The sequence below is a fragment of the Galeopterus variegatus genome, unplaced genomic scaffold (assembly GCF_000696425.1).
Source record: "Galeopterus variegatus unplaced genomic scaffold, G_variegatus-3.0.2 Scaffold8341, whole genome shotgun sequence".
Classification (NCBI taxonomy): Eukaryota; Metazoa; Chordata; class Mammalia; order Dermoptera; family Cynocephalidae; genus Galeopterus; species Galeopterus variegatus.
The window spans coordinates 61,616-72,201 of NW_007734452.1; the positions used below are offsets into that span (position 1 = coordinate 61,616).

Genomic DNA, 10,586 nt, shown 5'->3' on the forward strand with positions numbered 1-10,586 from the left:
TCACAGCAGGTCTCAGGCCTTTCCCCAATTTACATATTTTGAGAATTTAAAGTCCAAGACAGAAATGTGAACTGAGAAGTGGTATGCAAATGCTATTGCTGGAATTTTTGAACCCAAAACAAGGGGCAAATAAATATTATAAATATTATTAGCTACCAAAAAATCCTAGGGGCATATTTATTTGCACAAGTGCTAACCCTAAACACACAGAAAGAAATTATGAAAATAAATCCTAAAATTTGTATTTTGTCATTATCTGAAAAGACCTTGTTTAACCGACCTCAGGAAAAAAAGCTTAAAATGAAGGGAAGGGGAAAGTGTATTTTTTTTATATATATATGTATGCTTTTAATATAACTGAATAGCTCCTAAATGTAAAACCATAATATCCTTAATTTAGTTTTTTCCTTTCTTCTAAAATCCACAACAATTATACTAAAATGCCTACTTACCAAAACAGGAATATTTAATGTTCTAATTAAGTCAATTTTAGGGTCTCCCACAGATTGGTTTCGTTCAAAAACATAGGCCTTGTTGCTAACAGCGGATATTGTTGTTCCGTTATCTCCAAATTGAACATTTGCTTTGTTTCTGAGTTCCCTAAAAGAAAGAAAAGGATTTTATTTGAAAACAGGCACCACTTAAATGAGCAAGACTTCTTCCTTTCTTTCAACATCAAAGTTATAATAATCCCAATATAACCATTATATATAGAGAGATCACAGGTACTAGGCCCTTAAAACCTGGAGATTAAAGTTATATTATGGGAAGAAATGAGGCCGAGGATACAATCTTCTGAAAAAACTGCTGTTCACTCTTTCCCCCCATGACTGGGGAAGTACAACAGCCAAGGGTCACCTTGACCAGGGAATCAATCAATGAATTCTCTCCTGGGTTATGGTTTGGTCCTGAATTAGTTTCAAAATTTTCTGTTCAGTTCGTAGATTCACTTAGAATTTCAATTTGTTTAATGATGTCTTTTCATTTTTAACTCAAATTCAGTAGAAATTTCATTTTAAAAAAACCAATGCCCAAGGCTTAGTAAACTAGAGGAGTTTCTGATATACAGCTTGGTTTGGTTGAAGTTAGTGCCCCCACATGAACTATTAGGAAAGCTGCTAGAAAGTGCTGGTACTAGGACCGGGCCTAGGGTTAGTGTCAGTGAGGATTCACCTTGGGCATAAAGCACCAAAACACTCAGTAATCAAGACAAATAATATTTTAATGCAACATTTCTTAAAATCGAAATTAATGCCAAGAATTCATGATGAACAAAATATAAAAATGTTAATAAAAACAGGATCTGATCTTTCGTTCATCGAATGCCTCAAGCTAGTCCTGGCCCTTCCTGGTACACAGCAGCGGTTCAACAAACCTCAGTGTCTTTCCTTCTCTCCCTCTGTTTACCTTTTCTTCTTCCTTTACCATCTAGGGCTGTTCTGTCTGACATGGCAGCCACACTAGTCACTAATTGGAACTGAGATATGTTGTTAGTGTAAAATAGACATCGGATTTCAAAACCAGCACCAAAAAAAAAAAAAAAGAATGTAAAATATCTCCTTACCTTTTGTATACTGACTACATATTGAAATGATGCTATTTTATATATAATGGGTAAAATAAATATATATTACTAAAATTTATTTCACCTGTTTCTTTTTCCTTTTTTTTACATGTGGCTACTAGAAAATCTTCAGTCACATATGTGGCTCGTGTAATGTTTTGATTGGACAGAGCTAATCTAAGAGCTTATAACTCAGATACAGGTTAGGAAGGCATTAGGCAGCTGGGCTCCCCACCCCCTCCTCCTGAGGCCTTTCCTGACCACAGCAGCACACAGGGATATTTATCACCCACCTGTGGAGTTTGCTGTCTGTACACGTCTTTGGCAGTCAGTTATAAACTGCTGAGTGATATTATTTAGATTGTGAAAGAATTCTCATGTAGCCTCAGCTAGACCGCAAGCAAGCTAAAGGCAGAAACTTATATATCATACCCCTTTATATCTCTTAAATCCTTTTTAGATTTTAAAATAAAAATACAAGAAAATAATAAACAAATGCATACATACAGATCTATAAAAACAGATGAGTCTTTGTAACTTCTATGGCACTAAGCACCAAGCCATGCACAATAATCATGTAAGTATCTGACACTTGCATAGCTCTTCGAAGGGTTTAACCCATGCTATGTCATTTTATTTCATTTAATCCTTACAACAAGCGTGTAGTACAGACAGAGCAAGTATTACTGGCCACTTATACAGATGGGGTGCTGGGCACAGATGAACAGTAGAAGCGTCAGAACTTGAACTCAAGTCTTATCACGAGCACATAGTACCCTTCTCCCTGTATCAGACAGCCTCTCAGAACAGGAGTCTAAAAAATGTGCATAGGAGGAAATCAATGAATGCCTCCAACAAAAGCCAAACCTAAATAATGATGAGAGAAAAAAATTACATACCCTTCCAGCTCACAAAGAATACATAAAAATCTGATAGAGGCTGTTGTGCGAAAACACTTACACACTATGAAGCTAGGAGGCATCTGCACTGGACTTCTGGTTGTTAGACAGCCATTTCCCTCACTTCTGGCAATGGTCATGATGTCCTTTCATCTCCTGCACCGTGCGGCTGTGCAAGGCCATCAACCAAGGGTGCCGTGGGACCCAAGCTCAACCAGCTCTTTTCCTCTGGCCTCTGAGTCCCGACCACAGAGCCTCAAGATGGAAACCACGGCAAGACCAGATTCCTCCCAGCACTGCATGCGTGCTGAGATGATCCACAGGCTCCCCCAACTTGGATCTTCAAAGCTGCCCTAAACCCCACCCTGTCTTCCAAGCTACTTCCTTTGATTAACCTACTTTATAGCCTTCAGTGGATTCCCTTTTTACTTAAATTAGTCAGCGATAGTTTTCCAGCTTGCAACCAGAGACCCCTCATCTACAAATCATAACCCAGGCTTTTCATAGATGAGAAAACGGGGATGCAGGACCAACCAGAAAGTGTCAGAACCAGGTTTAAAATCCTGGTCACCCTACCTTTCATCCAGGGTTTTCCTAGAACTACCCAGAAGTTAGTTCAAAGCGATTTGTTTCTAGAGGGAGGAGGAGAGGAAATTTCAAAGCCAAACCCCAGCCTCAGCTTAGGCTGGTGCTCACAGGGAGGGGCAAATTCATCCCCATTCACTTCCTGTCCCCAAATCCTCCCTGCAGGGAGGATGAGGGGGAAGCCTTCTCCAGGGGTAGCTGTTTATAGCCAGTGCTTAGCACCCCAAGTCAGCCTAGCCCACCACTAAGGAACTAGAAGTAGAAAAAATGACCCCAGAGTGAATGCCAATTTGTACCCAAAGGCAGCTGAGGCAGGAAGCCCAAGAGATGGCACTAAAAATAGGTCCAGAATCCAGGAGTCAGCTTTGCCAAGTTTTCTGACTAATGTCGAAATCAATGACCTTGCTAAGGCTTTTTCTGCTTTCTTCACCCGAGCCCTGGGTCATGAACCAAGAGGCCTATATAATCCGAAGCCTGAGGCCTGCTTCATTTATGTCTGTTTATATTTACTGACCCTGGTGATGACTTTTAAAATGTTTTCTTTACTACTTACCCTGTGAGAACCTGATGTTTTAAGGGAAAATTGAGCACAAAGATTGCAATCACTTTAAGCTTTGTAACTTAATTTGGTTTCTCAATAAATTTCAACATGTCAAAGCCAAGGTTTCCCAAATCATAAAAAAATATACTTCCCTTGGCAGGCTGACCATGTCAGGTCACTTGCAGCTAACCCCATGACAATATACTTCCCTTGGCAGGGTGACCATGTCGGGTCACTTGCAGCTAACCCCATGACAATATACTTACCTTGGCAGGCTGACCATGTCAGGTCACTTGCAGCTAACCCCACGACTTCTCTCAGCAATTTGGGGTCTGCTGCCTACCACCCTAAGGTATGACTGACAGGTGGCCTTTATAGAGCAGCTCTACCTGAAGGAAGACAGTGCCAGGGGACTGTAAGAAGTGACTTCCCACTCACCAGAGGCCAAGAACACCAAAGAGAGGAATGGTGAGGGACCTTCCTCTCAAGACAACAAATGACAGTCAGAGGAAACCAAAATGTTTCCCTCCCAAGTACTCCTACTCTGGCAACCCCAGGACAGCCACAGCATGTGGTAAAGAGTTTCAGTGACAATGCCAGTAAGTCTGTCACCTAAATCTCCCTATGATCAACAACAGTCAGCTAGAAGTAGGGAGGTCTCTGATGAACAGAAGACTAAGAGCAAGAAGTGGTTGATTTCCGCCTTACAGTATCAGAGAAGACCACAGAAACTTTCAGAAATACAAACAAGAGCTAAAAATGAAAACGATACAAAAAAAAACCCAAAAAACAAAAAACAAAAAAATCTTGGGCCTAGCCAGTTAATCAAGGAACCATATTTAAAAGTGCCTGGTATGGTCCCTGGTATTTATTTATTTACCTATTTATGGCAGCTGGCCGGGAAGGGGATTCAAACCCTTGACTCTGGTGTTATCAGCATCACCTTCTAACCAAGCGAGCTAGCCAGTCAGCCCCGGTCCCCAGTACTTAGTAGAAGCAAGTGGCAGCTGGCCGGGAAGGGGATTCAAACCCTTGACTCTGGTGTTATCAGGATCACCTTCTAACCAAGCGAGCTAGCCAGTCAGCCCCGGTCCCCAGTACTTAGTAGAAGCAAATAAATCTCAGACTATAGGTTAACATTTGGTAATCACAATGATGGTCCTAGTCACAAAGAAAAGGTTGAGTTATGTTCCGTAAACTATTTAATTATGCAGGAAAATCCACAATTGATTTTAGAAATAATAGTCTGAGGTAAGGCATGGAAACCAAAAGAAATGCTTTTCATTAGCTGGAAAATTAACACCACTGCATCTAATTCCTCAGAAATGCTGGATAAATTGGATTCCTACAATACTATCATATAATCTTTATCTTTCAGTCATTTGGTTCCTTCTCTCATCCAATGTTTCTTGTTGAGAATTACCATAAGTGACTGAGAACGCTGGCTAGAAATGAAGATTGACATCTGGCTGCCAAATTTTGCATTCAACCCTGCCTTCATGGTTACAGACTCTGTAACTAAGGAGAAGTTACTTATTGCTTCTGTGCCTCAGTTTCCTCATCTGTAGAATGGAGGCAACGAAACTACCTCATAGGGCTGTTGTGAGAATTAAATCCACATAAATTCATAATTCAGTTAGAACACTACCTGGCACTTACTAAGTGCTTAGGAAGCATTAGCTGCTAATACCATGTGCAAGGGCTTGTGCTAAGCTCTCCAGTGGAGAGATGTCAAGTCCTGGGTCCTGTCCTCCCAGAATCCACAGTGGAGCCGGGGAGACCGCTGCCTCGTGGTAGGAGCTCTGTGAAACTCAGGAGGGAGGAACGGCGACGGGCAAGGAGTCCTGAGAAAGTGACATGGTACAGGAGGCCCGCTGGGGTTGGTTCTGGAAGGAGGGTGGAGGGGGCCTTGCAGACAGGGGCAGAAGGAGAGCAAGGGCAGGTGGTGCGGAAAGAAGGCAGGGCCGTGCTTCCCACGTGCAGGGTGAGAAAGCTGTGGCCCTGGCAGAGGAGGACACTACAGAGGGGCTTTACAAGAGCGGCAGCAGATCAGGGCCACGCTGGGCTGAATAAACACATCAACGTGGAAATGAGCAGTGAAGTCCCAGAGCAGGCGAGGCGACCCAGAAGAAAGGGCGAGCAAGGGAAGCTGGCCGCAGGCGCAAGTCAAACGACAGAAAAACAGTTGCCCCACATGTGACAAATAGTTAACATCATTGTTACATACAAAGTTCACAGAGTCACATGAACACTACAGCACTCAAGTGAATGGGCAAAGGACAGGAACTAAAGTGTGGAAACACAACTGGCTGGCCAGCAGGAGAGAACATTCAACCCATGGATGTTGAACAGTCTCAATCAAAGGATGAAATGAGAACTGATCAACATGTCCAAGAAGGGAACTGTTAAGTGCACTAACATATTTACTGTATTAAATATTATCATCATTACAATTCATTTGTGTAAAGGCCAAAATGTAACATGGGAAAACACTATGATATAATATTAAGTGAATAAAATATATACATATATGCATTTGTACATGCATGCCAGGTGTATACATCGTATGAAAACCATCTAAGAGTAAAACTCATCCATAGAAAAATGGCCGAGAGGACACCCACTAAAATAGGAGCACTGGTTATCTTTGAGACTGAAACCATGGATAGTGGTTTTTCTTCTTTTATTTTACTGCATTTTCAAGTTTATCTTTAGTGATTATATATATATGCACTCATATATATGTAAGTTTTATAATATATAAATTTACACTTTTAAATATAATGCTATATATGCTTTTGTATATGTTGATTACTATTTCATAATGCAGTATTACTTAATGATCTTACTTAATTACTTAATGATCTTACTTAATTACTTAATGATATTACTTAATTACTTAATGATTACTTAATAATAAAAAAAAATCACTTAAGATATATTCCTCACATCTTTTTTCTTACTATCAAAGAAAGTCTAAAAAAGAAATGAATAATCCAAACAACAAAACTAAGAAACCCAAAAGGTAGATATTTAATAGAATATTGTAAATTTAGCAAATACTTGTTAAACCTATGAAAATTATTTGAAAAACCCGTAGACATATTGTTTTCTTTTAAAAATTCTTGGAGGGGGCTGGCCAGTTGGCTTACTCAGTTAGAACATAGTGCTGATAACACGAAGGTCAAGGGTTCAGATCCCTGTACCAGCTAGCCAACAAATAAATAAATAATTTTAAATTCTTGGAACGTTAAATAGTAGGCAAAATAGAAAAAGATACCTGACAAAACAAAAAATAAATCTCAAAAAGGTTGCAGAAGCCGTGGGATACCATAAATTTGATACAAATTTTAGGCAAACATGTCACTAAGCAAAAGGATCATAAGGTAAACTAGCATTGTGCTACAGACCTGTTCCAGGGCCACTCAACCCACAGCTTTAAAAATGTAAAAATGCACTACATTCCTTAAACCAGATAGTTTGGTTTTTATCAACATGTGGAACTGCCATCATCTTTTTTCTGAAACCATTAATATTCTGAATTCACCAATATGTTAAAGTTTTGGGAAATACGCCACTGTAAATGGGGTGAAATGAGTCAGGCCCTCCACAATGGACTGTGGCCTTTCCCTCATCTTGGAGATTTCCCACCACCCAACCCATCCACACTAACCAGAGAGAGTGGCTACATGCCCTGCCTTACTTCTGTCCAGGCCCCTTGGCACATAATCACAGAGTCATCCGGCTCAGTTGGGAGAGAACCCATGGAACTACCAAACACTGGGGCAGGAGCTACTGAAATGTTCTGTCTTGCATGGCCTAAACAACAGCATGATTGAGTCATGAGTGACATAAATTAGATCCACTGAATGACTGCAAAAGGCAGTCATTTACAGGCAATCTGTTTATAGACTAACAGGCCCCATAGAGGGGTTGGACGTCTCCCTAAAAAGCCATGTTTTTCTACAAATCCCAGATCTCACAACCCATTCAACCCTACTGGGGCTCTCAAGAGTTTCCACTGCATACATGCATATTTCTAACAATTTTTGTTTTCAGGACTTGATCCTCTCTTCTTGAACCCATTCTTGGGTTTCCCCGATTAAGTCCTGTGATTCCAGCTGAGCTACTTGTGTCCTATGGTTTTAAACAATTTCTCCACTTGTTCCTATGGATTTAAATCACAGTTGAGGATGTTTCATTCACTTATTCCACAAACATTCATTAGACACTTAATATTCAGAGATGAAAGGACTTGGTCCCTACTCCTCGTGGATCTGTCTGGGAAGAAAGACAGATTTCATGCTTTTAGTCACTGTCGTATGGACGTACATATCAGGGAGAGAGAATCCTAAGTCAGGGCAAGTCTCAGGAGGCAGCATTTGAGCTAATGTGAGGTCAAGAGAGGCGGTGGCAACAGCACGTGCACCGGCTTGGTAGTGTGCAGAGCTTACAAGAAATTGGAGTATGGTTAGAATTGTGCTCTCCAATGTGATAGCCACTAGCCACATGTTGCTATAGCACCCTCAAAATGTGGGCAGTCTAAAATGAAATGGCTATAAATGTAAAATGCATACAGGATTTCAAAGAGTTGGTATGAAAAAAAGAATGTAAACTAAACTATCTCATTAATAATTCTGAATATCAGTAACATGTTGAAATGATACTATTTTGGATATGATTAGGTTAAATAAAATGCTAAGATTAATTTTATCTGTTTCTTTCATTTTTTGATGTGGATATTAGAAAAATTTAAATTACCTATGTAGCTCGTTAAATTTCTAATAGAAAGCTCTAGAGTATAAAATTCTAAGTTGAGAGTGCCAAAAAATAAAACAAAATAAAGAAGCTAGACATACAGAAGGAGCCAGATCTCTAAGGCCTTGAACATCACATAGAGAGAGTCACTAGGAAGCAAGGAGATGCACTGAATGATGAAATTCGTCAACATCGGCAGGAAAACAGTTACCAAATGAAAGAATTAAATTAGAAGGTATTGTTACTTGAGTAGAGACTTATCTCAATGAGAATCTGAGAAAATTGCTTGAACCAAGTAGAACAGGAACTTAACGAACTGAGAGAAGCAGAAGTTGGTACTGTTCTTACTGCCACAACATCAGAACTCGAAGCCATCAATAAAAAAGATACTGCAGCACGATCAGAACATTTGGACAATTCCATTAATAAAACAGACGCTGGAATTAAGGAGCTTCAGAAGGGTACGGAGCACTGGGAAAATATGGGGAAAGAACACCTGGATGCTATAAATCATGATACTGAAGAACTGGAGAGAATGACAAGTCGACAAGGCGTGCTACTGAAGAAGAAAGAAGAGTGTATGAAGAAAATTCGAGAGCTGGGATCACTTCCCCAGGAAGCATCTGAAAAGTACCAGATACTGAGCCTCAACTGGTTGCTTCGAAAACTCAAACAGTGCAACACAGAATTAATGAAGTACAGCCATGTTAACAAAAAAGCTTTAGATCAGTGTGTGAATTTCTCTCAGCAGAAAGAAAAGTTAATAAAGCGACAAGAAGAGTCGGATAAGGGCTACAATTCAATCATGGAACTGATGAATGTACTTGAACTTTGAAAGTGCAAAGCTATTCAGTTAACTTTCAAACATGTGTCTGAAAACTTCAGTGAAGTATTCCAGAAGTTAGTACCTGGTGGCAAAGCTACTTCGGTGATGAAGAAAGGAGATATGGAAAGCAGTCGGTCTCAGGATGAACGAGAAGGGAGTGGTGAAGCTAGAGGGGTTCTGGATCACAAAGCAGTGTCCCATCAGCTAACCAGTTCACTGGAGTTGGAATTAGGGTGTTGTTGAGCTCTTTTATCTGCCTGTAATCCTGCCAACTGGGCCAATTGTCAAGCTAGGGCTGGGTCTGGAGCTCACAGACCCCTCAAGCCCGTTCACAGACTGGGTCACAAACCCTTCACTTGCCAGGCTGGGTCCCCAGACTCCTCACACACCGGGCTGGGTCACCAGACCCCTCACACACCAGGCTGGGTCACCAGACCCCTCACACGCAGGTCTATGAACTAGGTAACTGGCAAACAGGTCCTTGGAAGCCATAGGTTGGAGAGCATGGCCCAAACACCTGAGGCGGATGCCAGCCAAATCACAGCGCAGAGCATGTGCACTAACTCCACCCACACACAATTTATTTACAAAGAATGCACCACACCACCCCCAACTGGACGGACAGGCAAGGGGGCCTGATTAAATTATTCTCTTTTCCCAACAGGTGTCATTTACAGGAAAACAAGGTGAAATGAGAGAAATGCACCAGCTTTCAGGTGCATAGAAATCTTTGGTAGCCCTTGCTCTGACTTTTGCCATTCAGAAAGGTGACCCAGCTCCTTTTTCCTTGTTTGATGAGACTGACCAGGCTCTGGATGCTCAGCACAGAAAGGCTGTATCAGATATTATTATGGAACTTGCTGTACATGCTCAGTTTATTACAACTATGTTTAGGCCTGAACTACTTGAGTCAGCTGACAAATTCTAAGGTGTAAAAATTTTAGAAATAAGGTTAGTCATATTGATGTAATCACAGCAGAGATGGCCAAAGATTTTGTAGAAGACATGCTTAATTGGAAAATATTGCCCACAGGTTTGGAAGATGTATATAGTAATATGATCCTCATACCCTGGAACTGTAAATTTAAACCTAAATATTTGGTCATTATTAATCATTTTCAGACTTAGAGCGTACACAGTCCTTTCATATTTCTTTTTTTTAATTTTTAATTTTTTTTTATTTTTATATATATATTTTTTTATTTTGTCAATATACAATGTAGTTAGTTATTGTGTCCCATCACTGAAACCTCCCTCCCTCCTCCCTCTCCCCCCTCCCACCCAGGTGTGTCCCCTCCATTTTCTTGTTGTAAGAACTTCAAAAAAAAAAGTTGTGGTTGTTATATCTTCCTCTCCCCCCCCCCCCCCCGCGCGGTTTTTTTTTTTTTTTTTTTTTTTTTTTTTTTTTTTTTT

General features: G+C 40.5%; 1 protein-coding gene across 1 annotated transcript in view; it reads right to left on the reverse strand.

Moving 5' to 3' along the window:
* Positions 1 to 10,586, reverse strand: part of SCARB2 (scavenger receptor class B, member 2) — a 44,847-nt gene that overhangs the window by 28,935 nt on the left and 5,326 nt on the right. Inside the window, exon 3 of the mRNA XM_008592809.1 lies at positions 453 to 600. Coding sequence (XP_008591031.1) covers positions 453 to 600 — 148 coding nt within the window. The remainder of the gene's footprint in view (positions 1 to 452; positions 601 to 10,586) is intronic.